At 44.1% G+C, this 24,055-nt stretch overlaps 1 protein-coding gene across 1 annotated transcript; it reads left to right on the forward strand.

Moving 5' to 3' along the window:
* The first annotated feature begins 61 nt into the window (after positions 1 to 61).
* LOC311121419 (T-complex protein 1 subunit gamma-like) lies at positions 62 to 23,361 on the forward strand. Its single transcript, XM_084157959.1, has 13 exons — positions 62 to 171; positions 1,869 to 1,930; positions 2,418 to 2,468; positions 2,586 to 2,648; positions 2,769 to 2,865; positions 13,156 to 13,273; positions 15,356 to 15,542; positions 15,653 to 15,935; positions 16,035 to 16,116; positions 16,363 to 16,543; positions 21,133 to 21,378; positions 21,548 to 21,679; positions 22,474 to 23,361. The coding sequence occupies exons 1-13, from the start codon at positions 144 to 146 to the stop codon at positions 22,564 to 22,566; spliced, it is 1,623 nt and encodes a 540-aa protein (XP_084014085.1). The 5' UTR covers positions 62 to 143; the 3' UTR covers positions 22,567 to 23,361.
* Positions 23,362 to 24,055: the final 694 nt, after the last annotated feature.

Raw genomic sequence — 24,055 nt, forward strand, 5'->3', positions numbered from 1 at the left:
TAATAGGTGGAAATCACAGTACATCATGTTTTTCTCGAAAGTTATTGGTTAAGACACTGGAAGGAATCTGGCCGGCATCTGGAGCTTCTTCCTCTTGTGCTGCCCAGAAGGTTCCAGACCGTTGTCCCACACACGCTGTCACAATGATGGGCCAACAGGTTCTCGTGCTGAGTAAGTAAATAGAAAAGCCATAAGCAACATCATAACTTTGATTTTTGTGGAAATGTGACGCATTTTGATGTTTCTGTCGTTTGTAATATCCCGACAAGCGGCCAATACAGGCTACATAGCTAGCCAGCAACAAAGCATGTGCTTCTGCTTCCTTGCCGACAACTGACAGTGTTCGCTAGCTAGCGTTAGCAAAGTATTTAGCTAGGAGGCTAACTAGCTCTTTGTATGACTTTCTTGGCCGTAACGTCATTTACATTTTAGTCATTTAGCAGACGCTCATATCCAGAGCGATTTACAGTTAGTGAGTGCATACATTTTCATACATCATAACGTTACAACAAACTTATCTGGCTGGCTACAGTGCATTTTACACAACCGCTAGCTAAGTGCTCAACTCAAATGTCCATTCTCAAGAATACATTTTGCAATGACGTTACACATTGACAATCATTTCTTGCTAGCTAACTTTAGCTACTTAGGTTGCTGTTGACCAATTGGGGCTGAAAACATGGGAGTCCTGCCCAGCTGTTTGGCAACATATTAGTGAAACAAACAAAGATTGACTCAAATCACTGGGATTTGAACCTGGTCGTTGGAGCTTCCAGGCATGTCAACATTAGACAGCTCCTGCATGTCAGTAGCTAGCATGTCAGATGAATTAAGCCAACTTTGGTGCTGTATTTGTGTGTAGCTTATCTATCTGTTAGCAGCAAGGCATATTATTACATTTACATTTACGTCATTTAGCAGACGCTCTTATCCAGAGCGACTTACAAATTGGTGCATTCACCCTATAGTCAGTGGGTTAACCACATTTTTTTTTAAGGGGAGGGGGGGGGGGGGGGGGGGGTAGAAGGATTACTTTATCCTATCCCAGGTATTCCTTAAAGAGGTGGGGTTTCAAATGTCTCCGGAAGGTGGTGAGTGACTCCGCTGTCCTGGCGTCGTGAGGGAGCTTGTTCCACCATTGGGGTGCCAGAGCAGCGAACAGTTTTGACTGGGCTGAGCGGGAACTATGCTTCCGCAGAGGAAGGGGAGCCAGCAGGCCAGAGGTGGATGAACGCAATGCCCTCGTTTGGGTGTAGGGACTGATCAGAGCCTGAAGGTACAGAGGTGCCGTTCCCCTCACAGCTCCATAGGCAAGCACCATGGTCTTGTAACAGATGCGAGCTTCAACTGGAAGCCAGTGGAGTGTGCGGAGGAGCGGGGTGACGTGAGAGAACTTGGGAAGGTTGAACACCAGACGGGCTGCGGCATTCTGGATGAGTTGTAGGGGTTTAATGGCACAGGCAGGGAGCCCAGCCAACAGCGAGTTACAGTAATCCAGACGGGAGATGACAAGTGCCTGGATTAGGACCTGTGCCGCTTCCTGTGTAAGGCAGGGTCGTACTCTCCGAATGTTGTAGAGCATGAACCTGCAGGATCGGGTTACAGTATAACATATCAGCCTTCCAAAATGAGACATCCATAATCCACACACATGATATGCCTAGTTAACTATTGTGTGATGTAGGTAGTTCTCGAGCTACAGATGTGGGATCTTAATTTGTACATGTAAATCAAAAGGTGCAGAACAAACGTAGACTGGTTGGATCCCAGAGTTAACTAGACTAATTGCTGTAATGATGTTTTGGTCTGCACAATTTTAAACAACATACACAATATAGTATTAACTTTGTTCTCATGTTCCTCTACAGGCCAGAATATGAAGAGGGAGTCTGGACGGAAGGTTCAGACGGGAAATATCAGTGCAGCCAAGGTGAGGTCTCATTATTTGGAGTCTTCCACTGTACTTGGTAGAATTAACATGGGTTCTAGCTATGTTATTTCAACATAATTGGATGTTTAATTGCTGTCTATTAGGACCAGGACTAGGGCTGGGATGATACCAGTATCGTGATAATCGTTAGCATTGTGGCAAGGAAACAAAACATGAAGCAGACTTCACTTCTTTAGGAAAACAGCCCTAATGTTGGAAACAAACGTCATTATGTTGTCATCTAGAGTTACATTTAATTTCCAAGCTATAGCACACAATATTTTACATATAGCAGGTGTTTAAGGACCAAAGAGTTTAATCTGCTTTGTTTTCATTTTTGCCATGGAAAGAATATTGTGATACTGGTATCGTCACAGCCCTACCCAGTACATTGCTACTGTAGCTCAATTTATGAGGAATGTAGGATAGCCATGATGCATTGTCTTTTGACACTGCCTAGATAAACCTTTTTTCGTGTGTGTTGTAGACGATCGCAGACGTCATTAGAACATGCCTGGGACCAAGGGCCATGATGAAGGTGAGCTATAGGTTTCTTTTTATCCTCAGGTTTTTGTCACTGTTTTGCCTGGAACATACTTTATGGTAGTACTTGAATTCGGAAACCATAACATGCTTTGAGTGTCTGTGTGTGAAGATGCTGTTGGACCCCATGGGTGGGATCGTGATGACCAACGATGGCAACGCTATCCTGAGAGAGGTGAGAAGAGCACACTTGCTATGATTCCCATACGTCTACTTCCATGCAGAAAATATCAGTGTTCAGTGCCCCAGTGTAAAGCCAACCTCATTCCTTCTATCTCTGCTTCCACATACACAGATCCAGGTCCAGCACCCGGCTGCCAAGTCCATGATTGAGATCAGCCGCACTCAGGACGAGGAGGTGGGAGACGGCACCACCTCTGTCATCATCCTGGGTGAGTCACCACATGCCCAACACTGTAAATACACTGCACCTTCAGGTCTATTCTCATAGTAGTAGTACACTAGTAATCCAATCCAGCCTATTCCTCATGTATTACTTGTATTACTCCTGTGTCTCAACCAGGCCTGGAATTTCATGATTTTAGGGGCAAGGCCATTTGGCACTCAAAATCAAGAGGTAGTCACCTGGAATGCATTTCAATTAACAGGTGTGCCTTAAAAGTTAATTTGTGGAATTTCTTTCCTTAATGCGTTCGAGACAGTCAGTTTTGTTGTGACAAGGTAGGGTTGGTATACAGAAGATAGCCAGCCCTATTTTGTAAAAGATAAAGTCCATATTATGGCAAGAACAGCTCAAATAAGCAAAGACAAATGACAGTCCATTACTTTAAGACATGAAGGTCAGTCAATACGGAAAATCTCTAGAACTTTGACAGTTTCTTCAAGTGCAGTCGCAAAAACCATCAAGTGCTATGATGAAACTGGCTCTCATGAGGACCACCACAGGAAAGGAAGATCCAGTTACCTCTGCTGCAGAGGATAAGTTCATTAGCGTTAACTGTACCACAGATTGCAGCCCAAATAAATGCTTCAGAGTTCAAGGAACAGACACAACTCAACATCAACTGTTCAGAGGAGACTGGATGAGTCAGGCCTTCATGGTCGAATTGCTGCAAAGAAACCACTACTAAAGGACACAATAAGAAGAAGACTTGCTTGGGCTAAGAAACATGAGCAATGGACATTAGACCGGTGGAAATCTATCCTTTGGTCTGATGAGTCCAAATTTGAGATTTTTGGTTCCAACCGCCTTGTCTTTTTGAGACGCAGGGTAGGTGAATGGATGATCTCCGCATGTGTGGTTCCCACCGTGAAGCATGGAGGAGGAGGTGTGATGGTGTGGGGGTGCTTTGCTGGTGACACTGTCGTTGATTTATTTACAATTCAAGGCACACTTAACCAACATGGCTACCACAGCATTCTGCAGCGATATCCCATCCTGTTTCCGCTTATTTCGACTATCATTTGTTTTTCAACAGGACAATGACCCAACACACCTCCAGAATGTGTGTAAGGGCTATTTGACCGAGAAGAAGAGTGATGGAGTGCTGCATATGATATCCTGGCCTCCACAATCTCCCGACCTCAACCCAATTGAGATGTTTTGGGATGAGTTGGACTGCAGAGTGAAGGAAAAGCAGCCAACAAGTGCTCCGCATATGTGGGAACTCCTTCAAGACTGTTGGAAAAGCGTTCCTCATGAAGCTGGTTGAGAGAATGCCAAGAGTGTGCAAAGCTGTCATCAAGGCAAAGGGTGACCACTTTGAAGAATCTAAGATATATTTCTTTATTTTATCTTTATTTAATTAGGCAAGTCAGTTAAGAACAAATTCTTATTTACAATGACTGCCTACACCGGACAAACCCGGACGACGCTGGGCCAATTGTGCACCGCCCTATGGGACTCCCAATCACGGCCAGTTGTGTTACAGCCTGGAATCGAACCAGGGGGTCTGTAGTGATGCCTCAAGCACTGAGATGCAGTGCCTTAGACAACTGCGCCACTCGGGAGCCCAATTGTAGACATCCACAAGTCTGGTTCATCCTCGGGATTAATTTCCAAACACCTGAAGGTACCACGTTCATCTGTACAAACAATAGTATGCAAGTACAGTGGGGGAAAAAAGTATTTAGTCAGCCACCAATTGTGCAAGTTCTCCCACTTAAAAAGATGAGAGAGGCCTGTAATTTTCATCATAGGTACACGTCAACTATGACAGACAAATTGAGAAGAATAAAATCCAGAAAATCACATTGTAGGATTTTTAATGAATTTATTAGCAAATTATGGTGGAAAATAAGTATTTGGTCACCTACAAACAAGCAAGATTTCTGGCTCTCACAGACCTGTAACTTCTTCTTTAAGAGGCTTCCCTGTCCTCCACTCGTTACCTGTATTAATGGCACCTGTTTGAACTTGTTATCAGTATAAAAGACACCTGTCCACAACCTCAAACAGTCACACTCCAAACTCCACTATGGCCAAGACCAAAGAGCTGTCAAAGGACACCAGAAACAAAATTGTAGACCTGCACCAGGCTGGGAAGACTGAATCTGCAATAGGTAAGCAGCTTGGTTTGAAGAAATCAACTGTGGGAGCAATTATTAGGAAATGGAAGACATACAAGACCACTGATAATCTCCCTCGATCTGGGGCTCCACGCAAGATCTCACCCCGTGGGGTCAAAATGATCACAAGAACGGTGAGCAAAAATCCCAGAACTACACGGGGGGACCTAGTGAATGACCTGCAGAGAGCTGGGACCAAAGTAACAAAGCCTACCATCAGTAACACACTACGCCGCCAGGGACTCAAATCCTGCAGTGCCAGACGTGTGCCCCTTCTTAAGCCAGTACATGTCCAGGCCCGTCTGAAGTTTGCTAGAGTGCATTTGGATGATCCAGAAGAGGATTGGGAGAATGTCATATGGTCAGATGAAACCAAAATATAACTTTTTGGTAAAAACTCAACTCGTCGTGTTTGGAAGACAAAGAATGCTGAGTTGCATCCAAAGAACCCCATACCTACTGTGAAGCATGGGGGTGGAAACATCATGCTTTGGGGCAGTTTTTCTGCAAAGGGACCAGGACGACTGATCCGTGTAAAGGAAAGAATGAATGGGGCCATGTATCGTGAGATTTTGAGTGAAAACCTCCTTCCATCAGCAAGGGCATTGAAGATGAAACGTGGCTGGGTCTTTCAGCATGACAATGATCCCAAACACACCGCCCGGGCAACGAAGGAGTGGCTTCGTAAGAAGCATTTCAAGGTCCTGGAGTGGCCTAGCCAGTCTCCAGATCTCAACCCCATAGAAAATCTTTGGAGGGAGTTGAAAGTCTGTGTTGCCCAGCGACAGCCCCAAAACATCACTGCTCTAGAGGAGATCTGTATGGAGGAATGGGCCAAAATACCAGCAACAGTGTGTGAAAACCTTGTGAAGACTTACAGAAAACATTTGACCTGTGTCATTGCCAACAAAGGGTATATAACAAATTATTGAGAAACGTTTGTTATTGACCAAATACTTATTTTCCACCATAATTTGGAAATAAATTCATAAAAAAATCCTACACTGTGATTTTCTGGATTTTTTTTCTCATTTTGTCTGTAATAGTTGACGTGTACCTATGATGAAAATTACAGGCCTCTCATCTTTTTAAGTGGGAGAACTTGCACAATTGGTGGCTGACTAAATACTTTTTTCCCTACTGTATAAACACCATGGGACTACACAGCTGTCATACTGCTCAGGAAGGAGACGCGTTCTGTCTCCTAGAGATGAACGTACTTTGGTGCGTAAAATGCAAATCAATCCCAGAACAACAGCAAAGGACCTTGTGAAGATGCTGGAGGAAACAGGTACAAAAGTATCTATATCCACAGTAAAACGAGTCCTATATTGACATAACCTGAAAGGCCGCTCAGCAAGAAAGAAGCCACTGCTCCAAAACCGCCATAAAAAAGCCAGACTACGGTTTGCAACTGCACATGGGGACAAAGATTGTACTTTTTGGAGAAATGTCCTCTGGTCTGATTAAACAAAAATAGAACTGTTTGGCCATAATGATCATCGTTATGTTTGGAGGAAAAAGGGGGTGCTTGCAAGCCGAAGAACACCATCCCAACCGTGAAGCACGGGGGTGGCAGCATCATGCTGTGGGGGTGCTTTTCTGCAGGAGGGACTGGTGCACTTCACAAAATAGATGGCATCATGAGGAAGGAAAATTATGTGGATATATTGAAGCAACATCTCAAAACATCAGTCAGGAAGTTAAAGCTTGGTCGCAAATGGGTTTTCCAAATGAACAATGACCCCAAGCCATTTTGCCACAACTTTGGAAGTATGCTTAAGGACAACAAAGTCAAGGTATTGGAGTGGCCATCACAAAGCCCTGACCTCAATCCTATAGAACATTTGTGGGCAGAACTGAAAAGGCACGTGCGAGCAAGGAGGCCTACAAACCTGACTCAGTTACACCAGCTCTGTCAGGAGGAATGGGCCAAAATTCACCCAACTTATTGTGGGAAGCTTGTGGAAGGCTACCCAAAACATTTGACCCAAGTTAAACAATTGAAAGGCAATGCTACCAAATACTAATTGAGTGTATGTAAATTTCTGACCCACTGGGAATGTGATGAAATAAATAAAAGCTGAAATAAATCAGTCTCTCTACTATTATTCTGACATTTCACATTCTTAAAATAAAGTGGTGATCCTAACTGACGTAAGACAGGGAATTTTTTACTAGGATTAAATGTCAGGAACTGTGAAACTGAGTTTAAATGTATTTGACTAAGGTGTATGTAAACTTCTGACTTCAACTGTGTGTGTGCGCAAACATACATACACTGCTCAAAAAAATAAAGGGAACACTAAAATAACACATCCTAGATCTGAATGAATGAAATAATCTTATTAAATACTTTTTTCTTTACATAGTTGAATGTGCTGACAACAAAATCACACAAATTATCAATGGAAATCAAATTTATCAACCCATGGAGGTCTGGATTTGGAGTCACCCTCAAAATTAAAGTTGAAAACCACACTACAGGCTGATCCAACTTTGATGTAATGTCCTTAAAACAAGTCAAAATGAGGCTCAGTAGTGTGTGTGTGTGTGTGGCCTCCACGTGCCTGTATGACCTCCCTACAACGCCTGGGCATGCTCCTGAGGAGGTGGTGGATGGTCTCCTGAGGATCTCATCTCGGTACCTAATGACAGTCAGGCTACCTCTGGTGAGCACATGGAGGGCTGTGCGGCCCCCCAAAGAAATGCCACCCCACACCATGACTGACCCACCGCCAAACCGGTCATGCTGGAGGATGTTGCAGGCAGCAGAACGTTCTCCACGGCGTCTCCAGACTCTGTCACGTGCTCAGTGTGAACCTGCTTTCATCTGTGAAGAGCACAGGGCACCAGTGGCGAATTTGCCAATCTTGGTGTTCTCTGGCAAATGCCAAACGTCCTGCACGGTGTTGGGCTGTAAGCACAACCCCCACCTGTGGACGTCGGGCCCTCATACCACCCTCATTGAGTCTGTTTCTGACCGTTTGAGCAGACACATGCACATTTGTGGCCTGCTGGAGGTCATTTTGCAGGGCTCTGGCAGTGCTTCTCCTTGCACAAAGGCGGAGGTAGCAGTCCTGCTGCTGGGTTGTTGGCCTCCTCCACGTCTCCTGATGTATTGGCCTGTCTCCTGGTAGCGCCTCCATGCTCTGGACACTACGCTGACAGACACAGCAAACCTTGCCACAGCTCTCATTGATGTGCCATCCTGGATGAGCTGCACTACCTGAGCCACTTGTGTGGGTTGTAGACTCCGTCTCATGCTACCACTAGAGTGAAAGCACCGGCAGTATTCAAAAGTGACCAAAACATCAGCCAGGAAGCATAGGAACTGAGAAGTGGTCTGTGGTCACCACCTGCAAAACCAGTCCTTTATTGGGTGTGTCTTGCTAATTGCCTATAATTTCCACCTGTTGTCTATTCCATTTGCACAACAGCATGTGAAATTTATTGTCAATCAGTGTTGCTTCCTAAGTGGACAGTTTGATTTCACAGAAGTGTGATTGACTTGGAGTTACATTGTTGTTTAAGTGTTCCCTTTTATTTTTTTGAGCAGTGTACATGTACATTTACATTTTAGTCATTTAGCAGATGCTCTTATCCAGAGCGACTTACAGTTAGTGAGTGCATACATTATTATACTTTTTTTCATACTGGCCCCCTGTGGGAAATGAACCCACAACCCTGGCGTTGCAAACGCCATGCTCTACCAACTGAGCTACATCCCTGCCGGCCATTCCCTCCCCTACCCTGGACGACGCTGGGCCAATTGTGCGCCACCCAATGGGTCTCCCGGTCGCGGCCGGCTACGACAGAGCCTGGATTCAAACCAGGATCTCTAGTGGCACAGCTAGCACTGCGATGCAGTGCCTTAGACCACTGCGCCACTCGGGAGGACATACATACATACTACTGTTCAAAATTTTGGGGTCACTTAGAAATGTCCTTGTTTTCAATAATAATAATAATAATATGCCATTTAGCAGACGCTTTTATCCAAAGCGACTTACAGTCATGCGTGCATACATTTTTGTGTATGGGTGGTCCCGGGGATCGAACCCACTACCTTGGCGTTACAAGCGCCGTGCTCTACCAGCTGAGCTACAGAGGACCTTCAAAAGAAAAGCAATGTTTTTGTCCATTTAAAATAACATCAAATTGATCAGAAATACAGTGTAGACATTGTTAATGTTGTAAATGGCTATTGTAGCTGGAAATGGCTGCTTTTTAATGGAATATCTACATAGGCGTTCAGAGGCCCATTATCAGCAACCATCAGTCCTGTGTTCCAATGGCACGTTGTGTTTGCGAATCCAGGTTTATCATTTTAAATGGCTAATTGATCATTAGAAAAACCATTTTGCAATTATGTTAGCACAGCTGAAAACTGTTGTTCTGATTAAAGAAGCAATAAAACGGGCCTTCTTGTGACTAGTTGAGTATCTGGAGCATCAGCAATTGTGGGTTCGATTACAGGCTCAAAATGGCCAGAAATAAAGAACTTTCTTTTTAAACTCGTCAGTCTATTCTTGTTCTAAGAAATTAAGGCTATTCCATGCGAGAAATTGCCAAGAAACTGAAGATCTCGTACAACGCTGTGTACTACTCCCTTCACAGAACAGCGCAAACTGCCTCTAACCAGAATAGAAAGAGGAGTGGGAGGCCCCGGTGCAAAACTGAGCAAGAGGACAAATACATTAGTGTCTAGTTTGAGAAACAGACGCCTCACAGGTCCTCAATTGGCAGCTTCATTAAATAGTACCCGCAAAACACCAGTCTCAACGTCAACAGTGAAAAGGCGACTCCGGGATGCTGGCCTCCCACTCCTCTTTCTATTCTGGTTAGAGGCAGTTTGCGCTGTTCTGTGAAGGGAGTAGTACACAGCGTTTTACGAGATCTTCAGTTTCTTGGCAATTTCTCGCATGGAATAGCCTTAATTTCTTAGAACAAGAATAGACTGACGAGTTTAAAAAGAAAGTTCTTTATTTCTGGCCATTTTGAGCCTGTAATCGAACCCACAATTGCTGATGCTCCAGATACTCAACTAGTCACAAGAAGGCCCGTTCTATTGCTTCTTTAATCAGAACAACAGTTTTCAGCTGTGCTAACATAATTGCAAAAGGGTTTTCTAATGATCAATTAGCCATTTAAAATGATAAACTTGGATTCGCAAACACAACGTGCCATTGGAACACAGGACTGATGCTTGCTGATAATGGGTCTCTGTACGCCTGTGTAGATATTCCATTAAAAAGCAGCCATTTCCAGCTACAATAGCCATTTACAACATTAACAATGTCTACACTGTATTTCTGATCAATTTGATGTGTTCGAAATAAAATATTTTTTTCCCCCCATTTTTAAAATAACAAGGACATTTTCTAAGTGACCCCAAACTTTTGAACGGTTGTGTGTGTGTGTGTGTGTATATATACACACACACACACACAGTGGGGAGAACAAGTATTTGATACACTGCCGATTTTGCAGATTTTCCTACTTACAAAGCATGTAGAGGTCTAATTTTTATCATAGGTACACTTCAACTGTGAGAGACGGAATCTAAAACAAAAATCCAGAAAATCACATTGTATGATTTTTAAGTAATTCATTTGCATTTTATTGCATGACATAAGTATTTGATACATCAGAAAAGCAGAACTTAATATTTGGTACAGAAACCTTTGTTTGCAATTACAGAGATCATACGTTTCCTGTAGGTCTTGACCAGGTTTGCACGCACTGCAGCAGGGATTTTGGCCCACTCCTCCATACAGACTTTCTCCAGATCCTTCAGGTTTCGGGGCTGTCGCTGGGCAATACGGACATTCAGCTCCCTCCAAAGATTTTCTATTGGGTTCAGGTCTGGAGACTGGCTAGGCCACTCCAGGACCTTGAGATGCTTCTTACGGCGCCACTCCTTAGTTGCCCTGGCTGTGTGTTTTGGGTCGTTGTCATGCTGGAAGACCCAGCCACGACCCATCTTCAATGCTCTTACTGAGGGAAGGAGGTTGTTGGCCAAGATCTCGCGATACATGGCACCATCATCCTCCCCTCAATACGGTGCAGTCGTCCTGTCCCCTTTGCAGAAAAGCATCCCCAAAGAATGATGTTTCCACCTCCATGCTTCACGGTTGGGATGGTGTTCTTGGGGTTGTACTCATCCTTCTTCTTCCTCCAAACACGGCGAGTGGAGTTTAGACCAAAAAGCTCTATTTTAGTCTCATCAGACCACATGACCTTCTCCCATTCCTCCTCTGGATCATCCAGATGGTCATTGGCAAACTTCAGACGGGCCTGGACATGCGCTGGCTTGAGCAGGGGGACCTTGCGTGCGCTGCAGGATTTTAATCCATGACGGCGTAGTGTGTTACTAATGGTTTTCTTTGAGACTGTGGTCCCAGCTCTCTTCAGGTCATTGACCAGGTCATGCCGTGTAGTTCTGGGCTGATCCCTCACCTTCCTCATGATCATTGATGCCCCACGAGGTGAGATCTTGCATGGAGCCCCAGACCGAGGGTGATTGACCGTCATCTTGAACTACTTCTTCCATTTTCTAATAATTGCGCCAACAGTTGTTGCCTTCTCACCAAGCTGCTTGCCTATTGTCCTGTAGCCCATCCCAGCCTTGTGCAGGTCTACCATTTTATGTCCTTACACAGCTCTCTGGTCTTGGCCATTGTGGAGAGGTTGGAGTCTGTTTGATTGAGTGTGTGACAGGTGTCTTTTATACAGGTAACGAGTTCAAACAGGTGCAGTTAATACAGGTAATGAGTGGAGAACAGGAGGGCTTCTTAAAGAAAAACTAACAGGTCTGTGAGAGCCGGAATTCTTACTGGTTGGTAGGTGATCAAATACTTATGTCATGCAATAAAATGCAAATGAATTACTTAAAAATCATACAATGTGATTTTCTGGATTTTTTTCCGTCTCTCACAGTTGAAGTGTACCTATGATAAAAATTACAGACCTCTACATGCTTTGTAAGTAGGAAAACCTGCAAAATCGGCAGTGTATCAAATACTTGTTCTCCCCACTGTGTATATATATATCTCATTCATGTTTGAGGAATATAATTAATATTAACATCTAAAGGCTTGATATTCATACTCGAGGCACTGTTCGTTCAGATAGGCCACCTTGTAATCTGAGCGGAGGCATTGAACATTTTGAAACGATTTAACCATAAACGTAATTGTTTAAAACCTGGACATTTTTTTGGTCATTTTATGAGGCATGTCTTACCGTGTTTTCCGATCATAGGAATGTTAAAGGGATTATTTTATAAACACTTTGTCGTATGCCATTGAAACCAGTATTTATCTCGTGCTCTCAACTTTCTTTCATTGTCCAGCAGCCAAAGACACAATCCTAGTCATATTAACAACCCATGCGGTGTGCTTTGGAGAACAGTGTTTTCCTGCTAATTGAATGTTGAAACATTTGCGTGTATAACCTGCTGCTGTGTGCTTGTTGCTACGCTTATGTGGCGAAATAGTTTATCAACATACATGAAAGTTCTTATCTGTTGCATCAGCCTCATTTGCTTTTAAAAGTTTGTTTGTTTGTACAGTGGTTGTATTAATTTGGGATCTATCGTCCCACAACTGTCCCAGAGAGTCTGTTTGGAATGTTTCTTTCTTGCACAGAACGTCAAGCTGACCCATTGAATAGGTCAACTTTTGTAATATGTGAGATAGTAGATTGACATAGGCTAGTGCTTTTGCTGTTTGTTAATCATCTTGTTGGCTGACGAAAAGTAAACGTGGACAGTTCTAACATCTTCAGTATGCACCATGGAATTCGATAAGAAGGACGCGCACCGTTGCATCCCCGACGTGTCTGTCATCACTAGTAGTCTACTTTGGAGCTGCAATACCTGTGAGAAGGACCTGATCACGTGACGGGCATTGACTATTAAGAATTGAAATGTCTGAGAGAGCCATGTGAATGAGAGGTGCTTTGGAGCAGGGCGGTTGGCAGCTGGGAGAAGGGAATTATAATTATTATATTCAGCCCAAGGGCACAATGGCCACTTTGGCCGCAAGGCATGGATTTTTTTAGGGGCCATCGACAGCCATGGCTGCCGATCCTGCCAGAAAATTTGACGACTCAACCTGGGGGACCATTAATTTTGTACATCTCTCTAGCGGGGGAGATGCTGTCCGTATCAGAGCAGTTCCTGGAGCAGCAGATGCACCCGACAGTTGTCATCAGCGCCTACAGACAAGCCCTGGATGATATGCTCAACCTGCTCAAAGATATCAGGTACTGTTCCAGCCTCTACCACCCGCCAACACACACAACCTTTTAATCGTTAAGGACTGAATCCTAACTTAACATCTATGTATAATTTCACTTTTGATGCAAATCTGTGATTGACATTAATACTTGATTTACATGAAGTCTAGAGCTTTGTCCCAAATACTGTTTCTGGTCACTGCATGTTTTAGGTCAAAAACATGCAGGTCAAAAACCGTATGTTTTTGATCGGCGACCCCCAAAAAGGAGTGGTTCAAACCTCAAACCCCCGTGCACGCACGCACACACACAAACACACAATCGCTGTGCAAATGTACCTGTCAAACAGTGATGCATTTTCAAAACGCAAGAGACGTTTTAGACCTGCATTTTGAGGTGAAAGTCATTCATGATAGCAGCCAATATCAACTAGGGATATCATGTCACTTCTCTGGAGTCCAGAGCAAGCAGCTTACGGCTGACCTGTATGTAGCAGAGGTTGCAGGATCAGATGGAAGCATGGTCTGTCTGCAGCCTTTTTCTTCCTAACAAATATTGTAACATATTCTGGTGAATTTATTACATCTTCATCCCATAAGTATTGAAGGCAGTGTGATGTTACAGCTATGTCTTTAGACATATAGCCAGTAGCCACCCAAACATGGCCTACCTAGGCCTGTCTGAAATATGAAAATTATCAACGAATCGCCAGGTAGCCTATTATTCTGGCAAAGATGCGTCTGTAGCACATTGCTAAACTTTATTTTATATATAAACATACTATGTTTTTGCCAGGTAAAACTGGAGAAAATGAATCCAGTGCTTTCTGGTCATTATCAAATCAAATGTTATTTGTCACATGCGCCGAATACAACAGGTGTAGACCTTACAGTGAAATGCTTACTTACAAGCCCTTAACCAACAATGCAGTTTTAAGCAAGAATACCAAAAAAATACTATATAAACTAATACGAAATAAAAGTAGCAAATCATTAAAGAGCAGCAGTAAAAATAACGAGGCTATATACAGGGGGTACCGGTACCGAGTCAATGTGCAGGGGCACCGGTTAGTCGAGGTAATATGTACATGTAGGTTGAGTTATTAACTTGACTATGCATAGATAAGAGTAGCAGCAGCGTAAAAGAGGGGTGGAGGGGCAATGCAAGTAGTCTGGGTAGCCATTTGATTAGATGTTCAGGAGTCTTATGGCTTGGGGGTAGAAGCTGTTTAGAAGCCTCTTGGACCTAGACTTGGTGCTCCGGTACCGCTTGCCGTGCGGTAGCAGAGAGAACAGTCTATGACTAGGGTGACTGGAGTCTGACAATTTTTAGGGCCTTGCTCTGACACCGCCTGGTATAGAGGTCCTGGATGGCAGGAAGCTTGGCCCCAGTGATGTACTGGGCCATACCCACTACCCTCTGTAGTACCTTGCGGTCAGAGGCCGAGCAGTTGCCATACCGGTCAGTGATGCAACCAGTCAAGATGCTCTCGATGGTGCAGCTGTAGAACCTTTTGAAGATCTGAGGACCCATGCCAAGTCTTTTCAGTCTCCTGAGGGGGAATTGGCTTTGTCTTGCCCTCTTCACGACTGTCTTGGTGTGCTTGAACCATGTTAGTTTGTTGGGGATGTGGACACCAAGGAACTTGAAGCTCTCAACCTGCTCCACTACAGCCCCGTTGATGAAAATGGGGGCGTGCTCGGTCCTCTTCTTTTTCCTGTAGTCCACAATCATCTCCTTTAATCTGGATATGCATGCCTGCCTTTGCATGCTGATGCCTGGTCAAGAGTCAAGACACTCAACTTTTTGGTTCTGAGGCACAGATTAGAAGATTTTGAGACAAGAATTTGGTACAATACTGTAGGCCTATGTTAGTAACCAGATCGAATAGGCAAAGGTATAAATATACAATACAATACAATACAATTGGTATATGTAGCCTATTCAAATGTAGGGAAAATATGGATTTTTCCCATTCAATTTCACGCTCAACCCCCACAAAAACCTTTTCGCGACCCCCAGTTTGAGAACCACTGTTTTAGGTGACAACTGCTTTCATACTCTTAACAGTTGTTTAACAACTCTCCTCCATCCCTACCCTCCCCCCAGCACCCCAGTGGACGTGAGCGACCGGGAGATGATGCTGAAGATCATCAACTCTGCCATCAACACCAAGGCCCTGAGCCGCTGGTCTGACATGGCCTGCAGCATCGCCCTGGATGCCGTCAAAACTGTGGAGATGGAGGAGAACGGACACAAGGAGATTGACATTAAGAAGTACGCCAAAGTAGAAAAGGTAAGGGTCAAAGTGTGTGTCTTTAATGTCATACAGTTTTCCTGTGCAGTACAATTTCTGCATCAGATCAGCATCAACGTCCGCTTTATCGTCTGTGTGTGTTTGTCCAGGTTCCCGGTGGGATCATCGAGGACTCGTGTGTGCTGAGAGGTGTGATGGTAAACAAGGACGTGACCCACCCGCGCATGCGCAGAATGATCAAGGATCCGCGCATTGTCCTGTTGGACTGCTCCCTGGAGTACAAGAAGGGAGAGAGCCAGACTGATATTGAGATCACTCGTGAGGAGGACTTTGCACGCATCCTGCAGATGGAGGAGGAGTACATCCAGCAGATCTGTGAAGACATCATCCGCCTCAAGCCAGACCTCATCTTCACAGAGAAGGGCATCTCGGGTACTACACACACTGCTTAAAAATGCATTGCTCTTGTTAAGGCATATGTCTGATGCAACTGACATTTTTACCGTGACTATATTTTGCCTCTCTCTTCAGACTTGGCTCAGCACTACCTGATGAAGGCTAACATCACGGCTATTCGCCGTGTCAGAAAGACCGACAACAACAGGATCGCCAGGTAAGCCAATTGAAAGCAACATTTTTATTTGACATTACATCAACTATTGGAGACAATTATCGCAACAAACATGTTTCAATTTTGCTGTTCTGTTTTGCATCATGTTACTGTACATATCTAGCAAATGACCGGTCACTTTCATTGCTTATTGGTTTAACATAGTTTCATTCTGTCTCTTTAACAGGGTGTATGGTCTTTACAACTACTGCTCTAACTAAGCTGACCTCTTTCCCTGTTACCCCTCAGGGCGTGTGGCGCACGCATTGCCAGCCGTACGGACGAGCTACGCGAGGAGGACGTGGGCCTGGGGGCGGGCCTGTTTGAGATCAAGAAGATTGGAGACGAGTACTTCACCTTCGTCACAGAGTGCAAAGACCCCAAAGCCTGCACCATCCTGCTGAGAGGAGCCAGCAAGGAAATCCTGGCGGTGAGAAACTGAGAGTATAAAACATTCAAAATAATATGCACTTTTTATTGTACAACAATCACTAAGTGCAAAAAGAGAGGGATGATAGTGAAAATAATGTTAATGAGATGAGTCTCTGCTCCCACACTCCCCTCCTAGAACCTGTCTTTTTTTAAATGATAAGTCACAGAAGTTATCAAATCAAATTTTATTTGCCACACGCGCCGAATACAACAGGTGTAGACATTACAGTGAAATGCTTACTTACAAGCCCTCAACCAACAATGCAGTTTAAGAAAAAAATTAAAATGGCAAATAATTAAAGAGCAGCAGTAAAATAAAATAACAGTAGGGAGGTTATATACAGGGGGTACCGGTACAGAGTCAATGTGCGGGGGCACCGGTTAGTCGAGGTAATTTAGGTAATATGTACAGTCGTGGTCAAAAGTTTTGAGAATGACACAGGTATTGGTCTTCACAAAGTTTGCTGCTTCAGTGTTTTTAGATATTTTTGTCAGATGTTACTATGGTATGTAGCTCAGTTGATAGAGCATGGCGTTTGCAACGCCAAGGTTGTGGGTTCGATTCCCACAGGGGGTATGAAAAAAAAAAAAAAAAAAGTATAATAATAATGTGACTAACTGTAAGTCGCTCTGGATAAGAGCGTCTGCTAAATGACTCAAATGTAAATGTAAATGGTATACTGAAGTATAATAACAAGCATTCCATAAGTGTCAAAGGCTTTTATTGACAATTACATTAAGTTTATGCAAAGAGTCAATATTTGCAGTGTTGACCCTTCTTTTTCAAGACCTCTGCAATCCGCCCTGGCATACTGTCAATTAACTTCTGGCCACATCCTGACTGATGGCAGCCCATTCTTGCATAATCAATGCTTGGAGTTTGTCAGAATTTGTGGGTTTTTGTTTGTCCACCCGCCTCTTGAGGATTGAACACAAGTTCTCAATGTGATTAAGGTCTGGGGAGTTTCCTGGCCATGGACCCAAAATTTTGATGTTTGGTTCCCCGAGCCACTTAGTTATCACTTTTGCTTTATGGCAAGGTGCTCCATCATGCTGGAAAAGGCATTGTTCGTCACCAAACTGTTCTTGGATGGTTGGGAGAAGTTGCTCTCGGAGGATGTGTTGGTACCATTCTTTATTCATGGCTGTGTTCTTAGGCAAAATTGTGAGTGAGCCCACGCCCTTGGCTGAGAAGCAACCCCACACAGGATGCTTTACTGCTGGCATGACCACCATCCTTTTAAAGCTTCCAGTCTGTTATTCTAACTCAATCAGCATGACAGAGTGATCTCCAGCCTTGTCCTCGTCAACACTCTCACCTGTGTTAACGAGAGAATCACTGACATGATGTCAGCTGGTCCTTTTGTGGCAGGGCTGAAATGCAGTGGAAATGTTTTTGGGGGATTAAGTTCATTTTCATGGCAAAGAGGGACTTTGCAATTAATTGCAATTCATCTGATCACTTTTCATAACATTCTGGAGTATATGCAAATTGCCATCATAAAAACTGAGGCAGCAGACTTTGAAAATGTATATTTGTGTCGTTCTCAAAACTTTTGACCACGACTGTACATGTGGATAGAGTTAAAGAGTAAACAGAGTAGCAGCAGTGTAAAAGAGGGGGGTGGGGTGAGGTGGGGGGGTAATGCAAATAGTCCGGGTAGCCATGATTAGCTGTTCAGGAGTCTTATGGCTTGGGGGTAGAAGCTGTTAAGAAGCCTTTTGGACCTGTACTTGGCGCTACGGTACCGCTTGTCGTGCGGTAGCAGAGAGAAAAGTCTATGACTAGGGTGGCTAGAGTCTTTGATAATTTTCTTCCTCTGACACCACCTGGTCTAGAGGTCCTGGATGGCAGGAAGCTTGGCCCCAGTGTTGCAGTCAGGATGCTCTCGATGGTGCAGCTGTAGAACCTTTTGAGGATCTGAGGACCCATGCCAAATCTTTTCAGTCTCCTTAGGGCGAATAGGTTTTGTCATGCCCTCTTTACGACTGTCTTGGTGTGCTTGGACCATGTTAGTTTGTTGGTGATGTGGACACCAAAGAACTTGAACCTCTCAACCTGCTCCACTACAGCCCCGTCGATGAGAATGGGGGCGTGCTCGGTCCTCTTCTTTTTCCTGTAGTCCACAATCATCTCCTTTGTCTTGATCACGTTGAGGGAGAGGTTGTTGTCCTGGCACCACACGGCCAGGTTTCTGACCTCCTCCCTATAAGGCTGTCTCATCGTTGTCGGTGATCAGGCCTACCACTGTTGTGTCGTCGGCAAACTTAATGAATGTGTTGGAGTCGTGCCTGGCCATGCAGTCATGGGTGAACAGGGAGTACAGGTGGGGACTGAGCACACACCCCTGAGGGGCCCCCGTGTTGAGGATCAGCGTGGCAGATGTGTTGTTACTTACCCTTACCACGTGGGGGTGGCCCGTCAGGATGTCCAGGATCCAGTTGCAGAGGGAGGTGTTTAGTCCCAGGGTCCTTAGCTTAGTGATGAGCTTTGAGGGCACTATGGTGTTGAATGCTGAGCTGTAGTCAATGAATAGCATTCTCATGTAGGTGTTCCTCTTGTCCAGGTGGGAAAGGGCAGTGTGGAGTGCAATAGAGATTGCATCATCTGTGGATCTGTTGGGGCGGTATGCAAATTGGAGTGGGTCTAGGGTTTCTGGGATAATGGTGTTGATGTGAGTCATGACCAGCCTTTCAAAGCACTTCATGGCTACAGACGTGAGTGCTACGGGTCGGTAGTCATTTAGGCAGGTTATCTTAGTGTTCTTGGGCACAGGAACTATGGTGGTCTGCTTGAAACATGTTGGTATTACAGACTCAGTCAGGGACATGTTGAAAATGTCAGTGAAGACACTTGTCAGTTGGTCAGCGAATGCTCAGAGTATACGTCCTGGTAATCCGTCTGGTAATCCATCTGGCCCTGCGGCCTTGTGAATGTTGACCTGCTTAAAAGTCTTACTCACATCGGCTACAGAGAGCTTGATCACATAGTCATCCGGAAGAGCTGATGCTCTCATGCATGCTTCAGTGTTGCTTGCCTCGAAGCGAGCATATAAGTGATTTAGCTCGTCTTTTAGGCTTGTGTCACTGGGCAGCTCGTGGCTGTGCTTCCCTTTTGTAGTCTGTAATAGTTTTCAAGCCCTGCCAGATCCGACGACCGTCAGAGCCGGTGTAGTACGATTCAATCTTAGTCCTGTATTGAGTCTTTGCGTGTTTGATGGTCTGAGGGCATAGCGGGATTTCTTAAAAGAGTCTGGGTTAGAGTCCCGCTCCTTGAAAGCTGTAGCTCTACCCTTTAGCTCAGTGCGGATGTTGCCTGTAATCCATGGCTTCTGGTTGGGGTATGTACGTACGGTCACTGTGGGGACGACGTCATCGATGCACTTATTGATGAACCCAGTGACTGATGTGGTGTACTCCTCAATGCTATCGGAAGAATCCCGGAACATATTCCAGTCTGTGCTAGAAAAACAGTCCTGTAGCTTAGCATCTGCGTCATCTGACCACTTCCTTAGTAACCGAGTCACTGGTGCTTCCTGCTTTAGTTTTTGCTTATAAGCAGGAATCAGGAGGATAGAATTATGGTCAGATTTCCAAATGGAGGGCGAAGGAGAGCTTTGTATGCGTCTCTGTGTGTGGAGTAAAGGTGGTCTAGAGTTTTTTTCCCCTCTGGTTGCACATTTAACATGCTGGTAGAAATTAGGTAGAAAGGATTTAAGTTTCCCTGCATTAAAGTCTCAGGCCAGTAGGAGCGCTGCCTCTGGATGAGTGTTTTCCTGTTTACTTATGGCCTTATACAGCTCATTGCACTCAATCTTAGTGCCTGCATCGGTTTGTGGTGGTAAATAGACAGCCACGAAAAATATAGATGAAAACTCTCTTGGTAAATAGTGTGGTCTACAGCTTATCATGAGGTACTCTACCTTAGCCGAGCAAAACCTCAAGACTTCCTTAGTATTAGATTTTATGCACCAGCTGTTGTTTACAAATATACACAGACTGCCACCCCTTGTCTTACCGGGGTCAGCCGTTCTATCCTGCCGACGTAGCGTATATCCCACCAGCGGTACGTTATCCATGTCGTCGTTCAGCCACGACTCGGTGAAACAACATAAGATATTACGGTTTTTTATGTCCCGTTGGTAGGATAACCGTAATCTTAGGTCTGATTTATTTTCAAATGATTGTACATTGGCTAATAGGATTGATGGAAGAGGCAGTTTACTCGCTCGCAGTCGGATCCTTACAAGGCACCCCGACCTACGTCCACGATATTTCCGTCTCTTTCTCATGCGAATGACAGGGATTTGGGCCTTGTCGGGTGTCTGTAGGATATCCTTCACGTCCGACTCGTTGAAGAAAAACTCTTCGTCCAATACGAGGTGAGTAATCGCTGTCCTGATATCCAGAAGCTCTTTTTGGTCATAAGAGACAGTGGCAGAAACATTATGTACAGAATAAATTGCAAATAACGCGAAAAAACACATAACATAATAGTACAATTGGTTAGAGGGCTGTAAAACGACTGAATTAGGTTTTACTTGTGTTCTGAAATCTCTCTCTCTCCCCCATTGACCACTCTCCCAGGAGGTGGAGCGTAACCTGCAGGATGCCATGCAGGTGACCCGCAATGTGCTGCTGGAGCCCAGCCTGCTGCCTGGCGGTGGCGCTGCCGAGATGGCTGTGTCCCAGCGTCTGATGGAGCTCTCCAAGACCCTCACTGGCGTGGAGCAGTGGCCCTACCGTGCCCTGGCCCAGGCCCTGGAGGTCATCCCCCGCACCCTCATCCAGAACTGTGGCGCCTCCACCATCCGTGTGCTCACCTCCCTCAGGGTAAGCGAGTGACAGAGACGGAGAGAGTCAAAGGTAGAACCTCATACCATCTCGGAGTAAGACCGATGGGAGAGTGTGCGAACGCGTGCGAGAGAGGGGGTGAAAGGGAGATGTAGGTTTTACTGTACATTATAGTGGCCTTTTCACTGAGCTCCATATCTCTCTCCAGGCCAAGCACACACAGGAGGGCAGTGTGTCGTGGGGGGTGAACGGAGAGACTGGCACCCTAGCTGACATGACCGCCCTGGGCATCTGGGAGCCGCTGGCTGTCAAGGCTCAGACCTACAAGACTGCAGTAGAGGTGAGACTTCCAACCACCTGCTCAGTACAATGTTGAGGGCATTCAGATGCGCTACATAAGTGTTCATTAGGTACAGTGCCTTCAAAGTATTCACACCCCTTGATTTTTTCCCACATTTTGTTACAGCCTAAATTTTAAATAGATTAAATTGATATTTTGTCACTGGCCTACACAAAATACCCCATAATGTCAAAGTGGAATGTTTTTAGACATGTTTACTCAATATTAGGAAGGTGTTGCTAATTTTTGGTACACTGGAGTTGCTTACCTAGATTACATTGAATCTTCCTTAGTGGCCTAGTTACAGTTTTGACTTTAATTGGCTTGAAAATCTATGTCAAGACTTGAAAATGGGTGTCTAGCAATGATCAACAACCAACTTGACAGAGCTTGAAGAATAAAATAAATAAAAAATAATGTGCAAATATTGTACAATCCAGGTGTGCAAAGCTCTTAGAGACTTACCCAGAAAGACTCACAGCTGTAATCGCTGCCAAAGGTGATTCTAACATGTATTGAATCAGGGGTTTGAATACTTATGTATATTAGATATTTCTGTATTTCATTTTCAATAAATGTGCAGAAATGTCTAAAAACATGTTTTCACTTTGTCATTATGGGGTATTATTGTGTGTAGATGGGTGAGATTTTTTTTTTTTTACATCCATTTTGAATTCAGGCTGTAACACAATGTTTAAGTCAAGAGGTATGAATACTTTCTGAAGGCACTGTACATGTGTTTTGGCTGTGCAGTTCTACTCCCTTGGACTCATTCTTCTTCTTTCTCTCTCCAGACGGCCATCTTGTTGTTGCGCATCGACGACATCGTCTCTGGACACAAGAAGAAGGGAGATGAGCAGACAGGAGGAGGACAGGGTGCCGAGTAGAGGGGAAGAAGAGAAGGATTGGGAACAGAGAGGAGGAAGAGGGTAATGGAGGAATAGGCAATCTGAGCTATTTCTTGTTGTTGCATTGTCGAAGGAACCTGCAAGTAAGCATTTTGTTGGACGGTGTATACCATGTGTATCCTGTACATATGATTAATAAAAACTTGACAGGACTGTTTTATAAACCTCTCACTCAGATATGACATTTGTTATGGACAGTCTAAGCAGACTGGGATAGGGTTGTTGCATGTATTACATATGAATGTACTGGATTTGGTACCAAGGCACTCAAGTTTAGTTTGGTCAGTGTGTTTGTGTGTTTGCGCAGTATTTATGGCAGTAAGTGTAAGATGTGACTGAATATGTTCTCCTGGGACCAAGGTTTACCTCGGTTTATCACTCTAGGCATTTCTTTGTATGGATGAACTCCTTTGTGTGACGTGAGTTGAAGAACGGTTGCCAATGGATGGTGACCAAATCAAGTGACCTACAAGTAATTTGAATGAACTACTAAAGCACTGTGATACTAGAACAAAAAATAGACCTTGCAAATGATTTCAAGCCTGCAATGTCTACCTCTGAAGGTCCTTTTTAAATGCTGCATTATATGGATTTGATCGTCTAGCATTACTGCATTTCAATGAGTGAACGCTTTTTTTCTGTAAGAAATAGTTGGAGTTATGGTGTCTCTGGTTCTGAATCCTCTTACTCCACTAGAACATTTCCCACCATTACCCTTTGCCTGGGGCTGTTACCTGTGATTGAATCAACCTCAATAAAAGTGGATACAAATGACATAGGCCTATGTTTGTTTCATTCACTTTGATGACAGCCATGATGTGTGTTTGATGTGATTATGATTCTCTCACCACTTTTGTTAATGATGTAGCTTAGCCTATGGTGAAATGTTTCAATAATTGCTAAGGTGGCATTACATTTCCTACATCCTGAAATCCAGTGGTGTGTAGTACTTATAAGTATTTCTACTTAAGTAGATTTTTGGGGTATCTGTACTTTACTATTTATATTTTTGACAACTTTTACTTCACTACATTCCTAAAGAGAAGTATGTACCTTTTACTCCATACATTTTCCCTGACACCCAAAAGTACTAGTTACATTTTGAATGCTTAGCAGGACAGAAAATTGTCCAATTCACACTTATCAAGAGATCATCCCTACTGCCTCTGATCTGGTGGACTCACTAAACACACATGCTTCGTTTGTAAATGATGTCTGAGTGTGCCCCTGGCTATCCATACATAAAAAATTAAAAATAAATGTGCCTACTGGTTTGTTTAATAAGGATTTTGAAATTATTCATACTTTTGATACTTAAGTGTATTTAAAACCAAATACTTTCAGACTTTTACTCAAGTAGTATTTTACTGGGTGACTTTCACTTTTACTTGAGTCATTTTCTATTAAGGTATCTTTACTTTTACTCAAGTATGATAGTTGGATACTTTTTCCACAACTGCTGAAATCC

The sequence above is a fragment of the Coregonus lavaretus genome (genome assembly GCF_964263955.1).
Source record: "Coregonus lavaretus genome assembly, chromosome: 3".
In the NCBI taxonomy this organism is placed as follows: domain Eukaryota; kingdom Metazoa; phylum Chordata; class Actinopteri; order Salmoniformes; family Salmonidae; genus Coregonus; species Coregonus lavaretus.